This window comes from Myotis lucifugus, unplaced genomic scaffold (assembly GCF_000147115.1).
Source record: "Myotis lucifugus unplaced genomic scaffold, Myoluc2.0 scaffold_458, whole genome shotgun sequence".
Lineage (NCBI taxonomy): Eukaryota > Metazoa > Chordata > Mammalia > Chiroptera > Vespertilionidae > Myotis > Myotis lucifugus.
In genome coordinates, this window is record NW_005871506.1 from 742,741 (window position 1) to 759,743 (window position 17,003).

The 17,003-nt window shown below is 40.8% G+C and overlaps 1 protein-coding gene across 1 annotated transcript in view; it reads right to left on the minus strand.

The window, feature by feature from the left end:
* Nucleotides 1–17,003, minus strand: part of DNAH3 (dynein axonemal heavy chain 3) — a gene marked incomplete at its 5' end in the record, with an annotated part of 172,487 nt that overhangs the window by 121,149 nt on the left and 34,335 nt on the right. Inside the window, 1 exon segment of the mRNA XM_023744381.1 lies at nt 14,911–15,116. Coding sequence (XP_023600149.1) covers nt 14,911–15,116 — 206 coding nt within the window.

The following is a 17,003-nucleotide window of genomic DNA, read 5'->3' on the forward strand; positions in this document are numbered from 1 at the left end:
AGAGATGGATCACAGGGAGCCTTGGGACATTTGCTGACCTGACTTTGGACCCTGTGCTGATAAAACCAGCTTTGGAGCACAGCTTTGTTTTTCCTGGGTGATGCCAAGCCCAGCAGAGGCATGGACTGTGGATCACCATAGCTGTGGACAGGTTGCTGGGAACCTGCAGACCAAGTGGATAGCTTCAGGTACTATCCTTAATATTTCATATTTTTCTCTTTCCATTTCTAATTCTGTTTTTCTCACTTTTCTTTCCCTAATCTTTTTTTCTTTTTCTTTTCTCTTCTTTCATTTCATATATTTTCTCCTCTTACTCTTTTTCTCTTTTTTCCTTTTATTACTCTTATTGTTGATGATGTTGGGTTTTTTTATTGTCTTGTTTTTTGTTTTGTGTTGTTTTGTCTTGTTTTGTTCTGTCAGCACCTGTACAAAAACTTGCATGATGTGGTTGGAGTTGAGCCTCATAGTCTGCCATTCTGAGGGTTGATCCCATGCATGAGCAGGTGAATAGCAATCAAGACCTAATTACAACAGAAGGACCCACATAATCCCACAAGGACATTCCTGGAGCATCCAGCTCAGGAGATCCAGGAGACTGTGCCACTGGGTCCCACAAGACACCTATTACATAAGGCAACCTCATGAAGACTGGAAGGCATAACAGTTCTATCTAATACATAGAAATAAACACAACGAGACAACTAAAATACAGAGACAAAGAAACAATCCCCAAATGAAAGAAAATGAGAAATCTCCAAAAAAAGAGCTAAATGAAATGGGGGCAATAAATTTATCACCTGTAGAGTTCAAAGAAATGGTTATAAGACTGCTTAATGAACTTAGAATTATAAGGAACTTAGTGGGAACTTCAATAGCATGAAAAAAGAAATAGAAACCATGAACAAGAACCAGTCAGAAGAGAAGCATACCATATCTGACATCAAGAATACACTGGAAGGAATTAAAAGTAGATTGAATGAAGCAAAAGATTGAATCAGTGATTTGGAAGACAAGGTAGAAAGAAAACACTCAATTAGAGCAGCAAAGAATAAAAGTAAAAAGAATTTAAAAAGCAGGAGGATATTTTAAGGGAACCTTGGGACAACATAAAACTTAACAACATCTGCATCATAGATGTGCCAGAAGGAGAAGAAAGTGAGCAAGGAATAGAGAATCTGTTTAAAGAAATTATTCCCTAACCTGGTGAAGGAAAAAGCCACACAAGTTCAGGAAGCACAGAGAGTCCTAATCAAGATGAACATAAATAGAACTACTTCAAAACACATCATAATTAAAAGGACAAGGTTAAAAACATAAAAATAATCTTAAAGGCAGTAAGAGAGAGAGACAGAAAGCTACCTACAAGGGAGGTCCCATTAGACTGTCAGCTTATTTCTCAACAGAAACACTTCAGGCCAGAAGAGATTGGCATGAAGTATTCAAAATAATGAAAATCAAGGACCTGAATCCAAGACTTTCATTTAAAATTAAAGGTGAAATAAAGAGCTTCCAGATTAAAAAGTCTCAAGGAGTGCATTATCATCAAACCAGCATTGCAATAAATATTAAAGGGACTGCTTTAAGAATAAGAAATTGAGAGAGAAGGAACATAGGTATAAAGAAAAAAGTGGCAATATATAAGTACATATCACTAATAATCTTAAAGGTAAATGAATTAAATGCTCCAATCAAAAGACAGAAGGTAAACTGAATGGATAAAAAGCATGACCCATATATAGCTATGTACAAAAGACCCACCTCAGAACAAATAATTCACAGAAACTGAAAGTGAAGTGATGGGGGGGGGGGAATTCCATGCAAATGTAAATGAAAAATGAATAAAAAGTTGGGGTAGCAATACTCATATCTAACAAAATAAAGTTAAAAACAAAGGCCATGAAAGATGCAAAGAAAGAGAGAGAGAGAGAGAGAGAAAGAGATAAAACTCTTAGTGGACTTTAAGGGAGAGATTGACAGCAATACACAATACAGGCATAGTAATGGACTTTAACACTTCCACCTCCCCAATATTATTGGATATATCTTTTAGACAGAAAAACAACAAGGAAACTGAGACCCTAAATGACACACTAGCTCAGAAGAATTTAATTGATATTTACAGAACATTTCATCCCAAAGCAGCAGTATATACAATCCTTTCAAGTGAACATGGAACATTCTTAAAGACAGACCACATGTTAGGACACAAAATAAGTCTCTACAAGTTCAAGAAGATTGAAATTATAATAAGCATCTTCTTGGATCACAGAGACATGAAACTAGAAATCAACTACAATAAAAAAAAATCCTCAAAAACATTCAAACACATGGTGGCTAAATAGCATGGTGTTAAACAATGAATGGTAATAATGAGATCAAGCAAGAAATTTAAAACTTCCTGGAAACAAATGAAAATGAACACACAACCCAAAATCTATGGGACAGAGTAAAAGCAGTCCTGAGAATGAAGTTCATAGCATTACAGACCTGACTCAAAAAAGCAAGAAAAATTATCAGTAAACTATCTAACCCAACTTAAAAAATTTGAAAGAGAACAACAAGAAATGTTCAGAGTAAATAGAAGTAAGGAAATAATAAAGATAAGAGTGGAAATAAATGACAGAGAATAAAATAGCAATACAAAAGATCAATTGAAATCAAGAGCTGGTTCTTTGATGAGATAAACAAGATTGATGAAACTTTAGCCAGACTCATCAGGAAACAAAGAGAGAGGACCCAAAGAAATAAAATCAGAAATGTACACAGTGAAGTAACCACTGACATCACAGAAATACAAAGGATTGCAAGAAAATACTATAAACAACTTGGACAACCTGGGTGGAATGGACAAATTCCTAGAAACATACAATCTTCCAAAATTCTATGAGGAAAAATCAGAAAACCTGAATAGGCTGATAACAACAAATGAAATTGAAGCAGTAATTCAAAAAAAACTCACAGCAAACAAAATTCTGAAACAGATGGCTTCAGAGGTGAGTTTTAGTAAACATTCAAGGAAGAACTAAAACCTATGCTCCTCAAACTATTTTAAAAATTCAAGAGGAGGGAAGACTTTCAAACTCTTTTTGTGAAGCCAGCATTATCCTAATTCCAAAACCAGATAAAGATACTACAAAGAAAGAAAATTACAGGCCAATATCCATGATGGACATATATGCTAAAATTCTCAACAAAATATTAGCAAATTGGATCCAGCAGTACATTAAAAAATCATACACCATAACAAAGTGGGATTTATTCTGGGAATGCAAGGCTGGTACAATATTCACAAATCAATAAATGTGATACATCACATAAACAAATTGAAAGATAAAAATCACATAATCATATCAATTGATTCAGAAAAAGCATTTGATAAAATCCAGCAAACCCCCCCCCCTTTTTTTTAATAAAACTCTTAGTAAAGTGGGACTAGAGGGTTCATACCTCAATATAATAAAGGCCATATATGACAAACTGACAGCCAACGTCATTCTCAATGGGCAAAACTAAAAGTGTTTCCCTTAAGAACAGGAACAAGACAGGGATGTCCACTTTCACCACTCTTATTCAACACAGTACTGGAAGTCCTAGCCACAGGGATCAGATAAAAAGAAATAAAGGAAATCCAAGATGGCGGCCAGCAGGACAGCAGGCTATAAGATAGTGTGTGAGTGAGAGAGCAAAAGGAGAGTGTGTGGACATGCGGTGAGTGTCTGTATTTGTGAGTGAGGGACAGCTATATTTCACAGGACTGTTGGGGACTGGCAGACGAGGCTCCCCCAGCCAGGCAGCCTCTACTACTGCTGAAATCTCTCCCAGAGCGGCTGGCTCTGCCGCAGAGACCATGCCATCTTGAAGGGGAGAGCGGCTGTGATCGGAAGCCCAGCCTTACCTTCAACTGGGAAGACCTCAGATACCTCCCTGAACCCTACAACCACAACGCCCAGGGATCAGCTGCCTCAGCTGCAAACCCACAAACAATGAGACTCCAGCCTCCCCGACTGCAGGCACCTAAAAAGCTTGTCCATGGGGAGACAAAGTGGTGCCGAATATGCAGACGGACTTTGCATCTTCTCACAGAGCAGATAGAAGGAAGAGTTGAATCAAATAACACCCACCTGGAGTTGGCAAATTAAACACAGCTGGTGAGGCAATCCATAGAGGGAAATGTCAGAGATCGATCGCCTAGAGCAGTGATGGCGAACCTATGACATGTGTGTCAGAGGTGACACGCGAACTCATTTTTTTGGTTGATTTTTCTTTGTTAAATGGCATTTAAAATAAATATCAAAAATACAAATCTTTGTTTTACTATGGTTGCAAATATAAAAAAATTTCTATATGGGACATGGCACCAAAGTTAAGTTAGGGTTTTTCAAAATGCTGACATGCTGAGCTCAAAAGGTTCTCCATCACTGGCCTAGAGAGAGCTCTACCTCCTCAGATTCATCTGGGTGTTTGTTGTTTGAGTGTTTATTGTTTGCATTTTTTGGATTAGTTGTTGTTTGTTGTTTGCATTTTTTGAATTAGTTGTTTTTTTTAGAGTTTTCTCCCCATTTACATATATATTCCCCCTTCTTTTTTCTTTTCTTTCTTACATTTTTTTCCTTTTCTCAATATCATTTTTGCACTCTTTTCACTCTAATTCTCTTCTCTGGTGGTCACTCTTATTTGGGGTTATTAGTATTGTGAATACATTTGTGTTGGGTGCCCTGTGCATTGTGTCTTGTCATGTTGTATTTTGTGCCTCTGAGTCAACACAGGAGAGAGAGAGCTACATAACCAGACACCCTGAGAGGAGCAATCATGGGGAGACAAAGAAACAGCCTGCATAGAAGAATCACCGAAAAGGAAGTAAATGAAATGGAGGCAAGCAACATGTCAGAGAAAGAATTCAGAGCAATGGTCATAAGGACGCTGAATGGAAGACAAATTCAGCAATATGTGTAAGAACCAAGAGGAAGTGAAGAAGAACCAAGAAGAAAGAAAAATGACATAACTGCAATAAAGAACACAATAGAAAGCATCAACAGTAGACTAGAAGAAGCAGAGGACCACATCAGTGAGCTAGAAGATAAGGTAGGAAAAAAATACCAAAGCAGACCACAACTAGAAAAGAAACTTAAAAAACAGGAGGAGAGCCTGAGGGAACTTTGGGACAACACACAACGAAACAACATCCACATAATAGGGATGACAGAAGGAGAGGAAACTGAGCAAGGAATAGAAAACCTGTTTGAAGAAATAATGACAGGAAACTTCCCTGACACTGGGAAAAAGAAAAAATTCACACAAGTCATAGAAGCTCACAGAGTCCCAAACAAGATGAACCCAAAAGACCAACACCAAGACACATTATAATTAAATTGGCAAACACCAACAACAGAGTAAGAATCTTAAAAGCGGCCAGAGAGAGACATAAAGTTACCTACAAGGGATCTCCCATCAGACTATCGACTGATTTCTCAACAGAAACACATCAGGCAAGAAGGGAATGGAATGAAATATACAAAGTCATGCAGAGCAAGGGTCTGAATCCAAGAATACTGTACCCAGCAAGGCTATCAATCAAAGTTGAGGGTGAAATCAGGAGCTTCACAGACAAAAAAGGACTAAGGGAGTTTATTACCACCAAACCAGCAATGCAAGAAATGCTAAAGGGTCTGCTGTAAAATAGGGAGGGAAGAAGGAACACAGGCATAAAGAATAAAAATGGCGACAAACAAGTACCTATCAATAATAACTTTAAATGTGAATGGATTAAATGCCCCAATCAAAAGACATAGGGTAACTGAGTGGATAAGAAAACATGACCCATATATCTGCTGTCTATATGAGACCCACCTCAGAACAAAGGACTCACACAGACTGATGGTGAAGGAATGAAAAAAGCTTTTCAGGTGAACAAAAATTAAAATAAGCTGGGGTAGCAATACTTATATCTGACAAATTAGATCTCAATGTGAAGGACATAAAAAGAGATAATGAAGGCCACTTCATAATACTAAAAAGAGCAATTCAACAAGAAGATATAACTCTGGTAAACTTATATGCACCCAATACAGGAGCAACCAAATACATAAAAAAAACTTCTGGAGCATATCAAGGGAGAGATTTACAGCAATATAGTCATAGTAGGAGACTTTAATACCCCATTAACACCACTGGACAAATACTCTAAACAAAAAATCAGCAAAGAAACATCAATCCTAAATGACTCACTAGATCAGATGAGATTAATTGATATCTTCAGAACATTTCACCTCAAAGCCACAGAATATACATTCTTCTCAAGTGCACATGGGTCATTTTCAAAAATAGAGCACATATTGGGACACAGGCAAAGTCTCTTCAAATTCAAGAAGATAGAAATCATATCAAGCATCTTCTCAGATCACAATTGCATAAAACTAGAAATCAACTACAATAAAAACAATAAAAAATCAAACACCTGGAGGCTAAATAGCATGCTATTAAACAATGATTGAGTTACCAAAGAGATCAAAGAAGAAATATAAAGCATCATGGCAACAAATGACAATGAAAACACAACAATCCAAAATCAATGGGACACAGTGAAAGCAGTCTTGAATGGGAAGTTTATAGCTCTACAAGCCTACCTCAAAAACAAGAAAAAAATGGTAATAAATTACCGAACCCTACAGCTCAAATAGTTTGAAAGAGAGCAACAAAAAAAGCCCAGCATAAGTTGAAGGGAGGGAATAATAAAGATCAGAGCAGAAATAAATGACATAGAGACCAAAAAATCAATACAAAAGATCAACAAAACCAAGAGCTGGTTGTTTGAAAAGATAAACAATATTGATGAACCTGTAGCCAGGCTCACCAAGAAGCAAAGAGAGAGGACCCAAATAAACAAAATTAGAAAGGAAAGAGGTGAAGTAATAACCGATCCCACAGAAATACAAACAATTATGAAAAAATACTATGTACAATTCTATTCTAACAAAATGGACATATTCTTAGAAAAATACAAACTCCTAAAACTCAATCAGGAAGAATTAAAAAACCTGAATAGACCTGATAACTACCGATGAAATTGAAGCAGTGATCAAAAACTTTCCAGCAAACAAAAGCCCTGGTCTGGATGGCTTTACAGGGGAGCTCTACCAAGCATTCAAAGAAGAACTAAAACCTATCCTCTTCAGACTATTTCAAAAAATTCAAGAGGGCCCTAACCGGTTTGGCTCAGTGGATAGAGCGTCAGCCTGTGGACTCAAGGGTCCCAGGTTTGATTCTGGTCAAGGGCATGTACCTTGGTTGCGGGCACATACCCAATAGGGAGTGTGCAGGAGGCAGCTGATCAATGTTTCTCTCTCATCGATGTTTCTAACTCTCTATCCCTCTCCCTTCCTCTCTGTAAAAAAATCAATAAAATATATTTTTTTAAAAAATTCAAGAGGAAGGCACACTTCCAAGCTCTTTCTGTGAAGCCAGAATTACCCTAATTCCAAAATCAGATAAAGACACCACAAAAAAAGAGAACTACAGGCAAATATCCTTGAAGAACATAGATGCTAAAATCCTCAACAAAATTCTAGCAAATCAGATTCAGCAATACATTAGAAAGGTCATACACCATAACCAAGTGGGATTTATTCCAGGGATGCAAAGATGATACAATATCCGCAAATCAATAAATGTGATACATCACATAAACACATTGAGGGATAAAAATTACATAATTATATCAATTGATGCAGAAAAAGCATTCGACAAATCCAACACCCTTTCTTGATAAAAACTCTCAGCAAAGTGGGAGTAGAGGGATCATACCTCAACATAATAAAAGTGGGAATAGAGAAACCAAGATGGCAGCATAGGTAAACACCGGAAATTGCTGCCTCGCACAACCACTTCAAAAATACAACTAAAAGCCAAAACGGACATCATCCAGAACCACAAGAAGGCTGGCTGAGTGGAAATTCTATAACTAGAAGGAAAGAGAAAAGCATACTGAGACTCAGAGGAGGTGTGGAAGTGCAGCGGTACGGAGGCGCACATGGAAAGGGCTGGCAACTGAGAACATGGTTGTCTTTTTCAATCGGGAGGGAGTCTCAAGCTCCCGACTGCTCTGAATCCAGTTTTGGGTGAGTCTCTGGGGACCCAGACTCATACGGGGAGAAACTGGACTGTCTGGCATCGGTTGGAACTCGAGGGCAACTTTCTCTCAGAGGTGGTTACAGTGATTACCAGGACACTGAGAATCGGGGCCTCTTAGGGTAGGACTGAGGAGCAGCCATAGCTGCTTGCTCCGCCCTGTTGATCCCCAGAGACCCCGCCCACCCAAGCTGTGAGCAGGGGCTTTTATATGAAAGGCCTGGCCCTTTGCAATCTGAAAATTACCTAACAAACTGCAGCTGGGTCAGAGAGACCCACAACATCCAAAAGAAGGCCCAAGGCCCCACAGCAGATTGCATTGCTTCACAGCTGGGCCTCATCTGGCACCTCAAAACCTCAAACAAAGAAGAGGAATCTGCAGATCTCTCCATAGCTCCTGCTGGGTAGCCTCAGGCAGAGGCCAAATTAGCACCTCCTTAGAGTTCCAAGAGCCAGTGTACCCAGTGGTCAGAGTGGCACCATCCAGACTACAACTCCTCAGATCCATAAGGGACACACTCAGGGGGGCAGACTCAGTGAGCACCAAAGCCCCACTGAAGCAAGTCTTGCCCCAGAAGGGTGTCTCCAGCACAGAAGTTCTCCCACCATAGACACAGCTGATTCTCACAGCCAATTGGCCTGGAGGTCAATTCCTCCGAGTGATACATACAACAATCAAGGCTTAACTACAACAAGACTGCACAAAGCCCACAAAGGGGTGCACCAAGAGTGTCCACCTCAGGTAATTGGGGAGGCTGAGCCACTGGGCCCTATAGGACACCTAGCACACAAAGCCACTCTATCAATACAGGGAAGCAGCCAAAATGCGGAGACAAAGAAACAGGTCACAAATGACAGAAATGGAGGAAAGCAAACTACTGGATATAGAGTTCAAAACCACACTTATAAGGGTTTTCAAGAATTTTCTAGAAACCGCCGATAAATTTAGTGAGACCCTCAAGAAATCCAGTGAGACCCTCGAGGTTATGAAAAAGGACCAACTAGAAATTAAACATACACTGACTGAAATAAAGAATATTATACAGAGTTCCAACAGCAGACTAGAGGATCGCAAGAATCAAGTCAAAGATTTGAAATTTGAAGAAGCAAAAAACACCCAACCGGAAAAACAAAAAGAAAAAGAATCCAAAAATATGAAGATAGTGTAAGGAGCCTCTGAGACAGCTTCAAGCGTACAAACATCCGAATTATGGGGGTGCCAGAAGAAGAGAGAGAGGAAGATATTGAAAACCTATTTGAAGAAATAATGACAGAAAACTTCCCCTACCAGGTGAAAGAATTAGACTTACAAGTCCAGGAAGCGCAGAGAACCCCAAACAAAAGGAATCCAAAGAGGACCACACCAAGACACATCATAATAAAAATGCCAAGAGCAAAAGACAAAGAGAGAATCTTAAAAGCAGCAAGAGAAAAACAGTTAGTTACCTACAAGGGAGTACCCATACAACTGTCAGCTGATTTCTCTCTCTCTCTTTTTTTAAAAAATATATTTTATTGATTTTTTACAGAGAGGAAGGGAGAGAGACAGAGAGCCAGAAACATTGATGAGAGAGAAACATCAATCAGCCGCCCCCTGCACATCTCCCACTGGGGATGTGCACGCAACCCAGGCACATGCCCTTGACCGGAATCGAACCCGGGACCCCCCAGTCTGCAGGCCGACACTCCATCCACTGAGCCAAACCGGTTTCGACTGTCAGCTGATTTCTCAACAGAAACTATGCAGGCCAGAAGGGAGTGGCAAGAAATATTCAAAGTGATGAATAGCAAGAACCTACAACCAAGATTACTTTACCCAGCAAAGCTATCATTCAGAATTGAAGGTCAGATAAAGAGCTTCACAGATAAGAAAAAGCTAAAGGACTTCACCACCACCAAACCAGTATTATATGAAATGCTGAAAGGTATCCTTTAAGGAGAGGAAGAAGAAGAAAAAGGTAAAGAGAAAAATTATGAACAACAAATACATATCAACAAGTGAATCTAAATATCAAGTGAATAAATAATCTGATGAACATAATAGACTGGTGAATATAATAGAACCAGGGGCATAGAAAGGGAGTGGACTGACTATTCTCGGGGGGGGGAGGGGAGGAGTTTGGGGGGTGCAGGAAAAGCCTGGACAAAAATCGTACACTTATGGATGAGGACAGTGGGGGTGGGGTAGGGGCAGAAGATGGGGTGGGAACCGGGTGGAGGGGAGCTATGGGGGGGGAAAAAGAGGAACAACTGTAATAATCTGAATAATAAAGATTTAATTAAAAAAATAAAAAATAAAAGTGGGAATAGAGGGATCATACCTCAACATAATAAATGCACCAATCAAAAGACATAGAGTAACTGAGTGGATAAGAAAACATGACCCATATATCTGCTGTCTACAGGAGACCCACCTCAGAATAAAGGACATCATACTAAATGGGCAAAAACCAAACTAATTTCCTCTAAGAACAGAAACAAGACAGGGATGCCCACTGTCACCACTCCTGTTCGATATAGTACTAGAAGTGCTAGCCATAGCGATCAGACAAGAAGAAGAAATAAAAGGCATCCAAATTGGAAAAGAAGAAGTAAAACTGTCCTTTTTTTGCAGATGACATGATACTATACATAGAAAACCCCAAAGACTCCATCAAAAAACTACTAGACCTAATAAATTCAGCAATGTAGCAAGATGCAAAATTAACACCCAGAGACCTATGGTCTTTTTATATACCAATAATGAACTCACAGAAAGAGAAATGAAAAAAAACAACCCCATTTACCATAGCACCAAAAAAAATTAAGATACTTAAGAATAAACTTAACTAAGAAGGTAAAAGACCTGTACTCGGAAAACTATAGGACATTGAAAAAAGAGATAGAGGAAGACATAAACAGATGGAAGAACAAACCATGTTCATGGATCAGTAGAATCAACATCATTAAAATGCCCATACTACCCAAAGCAATCTACAGATTCAATGCAATCCCCATTAAAATACCAATGGCATATTTCAAAGATCTAGAACAAACTCTCTAAAAATTAATCTGGAGTAAAAAAAAAAAAAAGACCTCGAATAGCCACAGCAATCCTGAGAAAGAAGAACAAAGTTGGAGGGATCACAATACCAGATATCAAGCTATATTACCAAGCCATGGTTCTCAAAACTGCCTGGTACTGGCACAAGAACAGACATATGGACCAATGGAACAGAACAGAGAACCCAGAAATCGACCCAAGCCATTATGCTCAATTAATATTTGACAAAGGAGGTAGAGCATGCAATGGAGTCAAGACAGTCTCTTCAATAAATGGTGCTGGGAAATTTGGTCAGATACATGCAAAAAAATGAAACTAGATCACCAATTTACACCATACACAAAAACAAACTCAAAATCACTGAAGGACTTAAATGTAAGTTGGGAAACCATTAAAAATCCTACAGGACTCCATAGGCAGCAAAATAGCAGACATATGTCAGAGCAATATCTTTATAGACACAGCTCCTAGAATAATGGAGACTAAGGATAAAATAAAAAAAAATGGGACTGCATCAAAATGAAAAGTTTCTGCACAGCAAAAGAAACTATCAACAAAACAACAAGAAATCCCACTGCATGGGAGAACATATTTGCCAATGATATTTCAGACAATGGTTTAATCTCCAAGATTTACAGAGAACTCATACAACTTAACAAAAGGAAGATAGATGATCCAATCAAAAAATGGGCAAAGGATCTAAATAGACACTTTTCGAAAGAACATATAGAAGGAAGAGACATATGAAAACATGCTCAAAGTCACTAATCATCTGAGAGATGCAAATGAAAACAACAAGATACCATCTCACACCTGTCAGAATGGCTATCATCAACAAATCAACAAACAACAAGTGCTGGCAAGGATGCAGAGAAAAAGGAGTCCTCATGTACTGTTGGTGGGAATGCAGACTGGTGCAGCCACTGTGGAAGACAGTATGGCATTTCCTCAAAAAGTTAAAGTAGGAACTTCCATTTGACCCAGTAATCCCACTTCTAGGACTATATCCCAAGAAACCAGTAACACTAATCAGAAAGGATATATGCACCCCTATGTTCATGGCAGCACAATTTACAATAGCTAAGATTTGGAAACAGCCTAAGTGCCCATGAGCAGATGAGTGGATTAAAAAACTTTGGTACATCTACACAATGGAATACTATGCTGCTATAAAAAAAGAAGAAACTTTTACCATTTGCAACAGCATGGATGGAACTGGAAAGCATTATGCTAAGCAAAATAAGCCCGTCAGAGAAAGATAAATATCACATGATCTCACTCATATGTGGGATATAATGATCAACATAATTTGATGAACAACAATAGATCCAGAGACAAATGGCATGGTTGTGGGGGTTAGAGAGCAATCAAAGGACTTGTACGCATGCATATTAGCATAACCAATCGACACAGACACTGAGGTGGTGGGGGCTTGCCCTGGGGTGGTAATGGCTGAAGGGGAGATCAAGTAGGGGAAAAGGAGACTTATGTAAAAGTTTAGACAAGAAAAAAAATGGTGGAACATCTACACAATGGAATACTATGCTGCTATAAAAAAAGAAGAAATTCTTCCCATTTGCAACAGCATGGATGGACCTGGAGAGCATTATGCTAAGCGAAATAAGCAGTCAGAGAAAGATAAATATCACATGATCTCACTCATTTGTGGAATATAATGAACAACATAAACTGATGAATAAATATAGAGTCAGTGACATAGAAGCATTGAACAGACTGTCCAACCTAAGAGGGAAGGCGGGGGGAGGAGGTAAGAGATCAACCAAAGGACTTGTATGCATGCAGATAGGCATAACCAATGGACACAGACAGTAGGGGGTGAGGGCATATTCTGGGGGGTGGGAATGGCCAGGGAGAGGTCAATGGGGGAAAAAGGAGACTTATGTAATACTTTAAACAATGAAGAATATAAATTTTAAAAAAAGAAATAAAAGGCATCCAAATTGGAAAGTAGGAGGTAAAACTGTCATTATTTGTAGATGACATGATATTGTACATAGAAAACCCTGAAGACTCCACCAGGGAACTACTAGAGTTTAAAAATAAATTTGGTAACATAGCAGGATACAAAATGAACACCCCAAAATCAATGGCTTTTTATACACCAATAATGAACTCTCAAAAGAGAAACTAAAAAAACTAACAATCCAATTTACCATTCCAACAAAAAAAATAAGACACTTAGGAATAAACTTAACCATGGAGTAAAAGACCTGTACTTTGAAAAAGGATATAGAGGAAGATGCAAAAAATATGGAAACATATACCATGTTCATGGATTGGAAGAATTAACATCATTAAAATGTCTGTACTACCCAAAGCAATCTATAGATTCAATGCAATTCCTATTAAAATACCAATAGCATACTTCACAGAACTAGAACAAATACTCCAAAAATGTATATGGAGCCATAAAAGACTCTCAATAACTGCAGCAATCTTGACAAAGAACAAAGTTGGAGAGATCAGAATATTGGATATCAAACTATATTACAAAGCCATTATAACTCAAACAGCCTGGTACTGGCACAAGAATAGTCATATAGACCAATGGATCAGAACAGAGATCTCAGAAATTGGCCCTGATAATTATGGTCAATTAATATTTGACAAAGGAGGCAAGAACATACAATGGAGTAAAGATAGTTTCTTCAACAAATGGTGTTGGGAAAACTAAACAAACACATGAAAAAAGATGAAACTAGACCACCAACTAACACCATACACAAGAATAAACTCAAAATGGATAAAAGACTTAAATGTAAAACATGAAACCATAAAAATCTTAGAAGAAAACATAGGCAGCAAAAATCTTAAGACATCTCACATAGTAGAATTTTCACTGACACATCTCATAGGGCAGTTGTCGGCAAACTTATTAGTCAACAGAGCCAAATATCAACAGTACAACGATTGAAATTTCTTTTGAGAGCCAAATTTTTTAATCTTAAACTATATAGGTAGGTACATTCAACTTTAAATTCACGTTTTTTGTCTTCTGTTTTTCTTTGCTGCTTCTTTGTAGCCATCTCAAACAGGGCACCTAAAAAAATGTTTCATTTTATAATAATAACTAGAGGCCCGGTGCATGAAATTCATGCACTGGGGGGGTGGGGGGTTCCCTCAGCCCAGCCTGCCCCTCTCACAGTCCAGGAGCCCTCAGTGGATGTCCTACTGATGGCCACAGTCTGGCAGCAGAGGCTCGGAGCAGGCGTCCCATGTGTGTGTGTGTGTGTGTGTGTGTGTGTGTGTGTGTCCCCACTGGGGGTCTGCCCCCAGCCACATTGGAGGCTCAGAGCAGGCACTGTGTGTGTGTGTGTGTGTGTGTGTGTGTGTGTCTGCTGGGGGCCTGCCCCCAGCCACACCATGGAGGCTTGGAGCAGGAGCCCCTCTGTGTTGATCCCTCAGGCTCCTGGCCTCCACTGCATGTTGTACTCTCCCTTGAGCTATGGCCAGGATGGGGGTGCTGCTTGCAAGCTGGGCTTTCCTGCTCCAGGATCGCCATGGCGACGGGGGAGCAGGCCCAGCTTGGAGCTGCCTGCAGGCTGGACTTACTCTCCTGCTCCCGGATCCCCATGGCAACCGGGGAGCAGGCCTAGCTGGGGGCTGCCCACAGGCCGGGCTTTCCTGCTCCTGGATCAGGCCCAGCTTGGGGTTGCCCGCAGGCTGGGCTTTCCTGCTCCCTTATCAGGCCCAGCTGGGGGCTGCCCGCAGTCCAGGTTTGCTTTCCTGCTCCTGGATCCTCATGGTGCCCGGGGAGAAGGCACATCTGGGGGTTGCCCGCAGGCTGGGCTTGCTTTCCTGCTCCCGGATCAGGCGCAGCTGGGGGTTGCCTATAGGCCGCACTTTTCTACTTACTGATGGCCGGATCACCACAGTGACCCAGGGCCCAGTGGCACTTTCCTGCTCTCCAATAGTCATAGGGTCCCGGCTGTTGGCGGGGCTTAGCAGTGCGGGGCTCAGGCGGCATGGGGGTCCCGGTTGGGGGCTCAGGTGGCACACAGGGGTCCCGGCTGGGGGCGGGGCTTATGCCCCGCTGCCCAGGGCTGCACATGGGGCCCGGATGGCAGCTCGCGCTGTCCCGCCCTGCCTGTAGTATAGTATAGAGGCCTGGTGCATGAGTGGGGGCCGGCTGGTTTGCCCTGAAGGGTATCCCGGATCAGGGTGGGAGTCCTGCTTGGGTGCCTGGCCAGCCTGGATGATGGGCTGATGGCTGTTTTTAGGCTGCCTGCACCCCCTTCAGGGTAGGGGTCCCCACTGGGGTGCCTGGCCAGTCTGGGTGAGGGGCTGAGGGCTGTTTTCAGGCTGGCGGGTGACTGAAGCTCCCAGCCTCTCCTTTTTTTTTCTTTTCTTTTTTTTTATTCTGGGATTTATTTACTTTCTATGGCTGTAACTGGAGCTGAGAGCCAGCTTTAGCTCTGAGGCTGGCTCCAGCTTGAGGCCTCGGCTGCTGAAAGCAGATATGTGGGCTTTGTTTAGGTTCTATAATTGAAACACTGTTGCCATCAGTGCTGCTCTAAGCTCTGAGCCGCTGCCGGCTGAAAGCAGCTATCTGGAGTTTGTTTAGCTTCTCTAATTGCAACTTTGTTGCATCCGGAACTCAGAACTGGGCTGCCGCAGGCCAGGAACCTTGGCTTCCTCCGTCACTGGAGCAAGCAAGCCTCCTGTTAGCTTCAGCTGCCTGGCGGCCGGCAGCCATCTTGGTTGGCAGTTAATTTGCATATCCTGCTGATTAGCCAATGGGAAGGGTGTTGGGGTTATGGTCAATTTGCATGTTTCTCTTTTATGAGATAAGGATGCCACCAACACAAAAGAATTACAATTCTTAAAATTGATGACAAAAATACCTGTAGGATTTGCAGTTGGTTGGAAAAATACAGATAAGTTTATGCTTCAAGTAGGTACTTTTGTCAGCCATGCACGATTGCGGATTCAACTAGCACTAACCACTGCACAATGAGACTGCTGATTGACTGGCTCACTCAACCCGTGCATGAATCACACGCGCCTCCCCCGCGCTGCGTATCCCGTGGCCGCCTGCACCTGTCTCCCGTCGCCCGACCGACCGACCAACACCCCACTTCTTCTAACGCCACTTCAAAATAGACTCGCCCAGGCCGAAAACCAACTTCTGCGCATGGGCCACGAAGTTTCAATTGCACTGTACGTGCGCGCCCGCACGTGGTATTTTGTGGAAGAGCCACACTCAAGGGGCCAAAGAGCCGCATATGGCTCACGAGCTGCAGTTTGCTGACGACTGTCCTAGGGAAAGGAAACTAAGGAGAAAATAAATGAATGGGACTACATGAAAATAAAATGTTTCTTTACAGCAAAAGAAGCCACCACCAAATGAAAAGAGAGCCCACTGTATGGAAGAACATATTTGTCGATGATATATCTGATAAGGGTTTAATATCTAAAATATACTAAGTATTCACACAATTCAACAAAAGGAAGACAATCCAATTAAGAAATGGGCAGAAGACCTGAATAGACATTTCTCCAAAGAGAACATACAAATGGCCAAGAGACATATGAAAATATGCTCAAAGTCACTAATCATCCGAGAAATGCAAATTAAAACCATAATGAGATATCACCTCACACCGGTCAGAATGGCTATCTTCAAAAAATCAACAAACAAGTGCTGGTGAGGATGTGGAGGAAAGGGAACCCTTGTGGACTGCTGGTGGGAATGCAGACTGGTGCAGCCACTGTGGAAAACAGTATGGAGTTTTCTCAGAAAATGAAGAATGGAACTACCTTATGAGCCAGTGATCTCACTTCTGGGAATATATTCTAAGAAACCAGAAACACC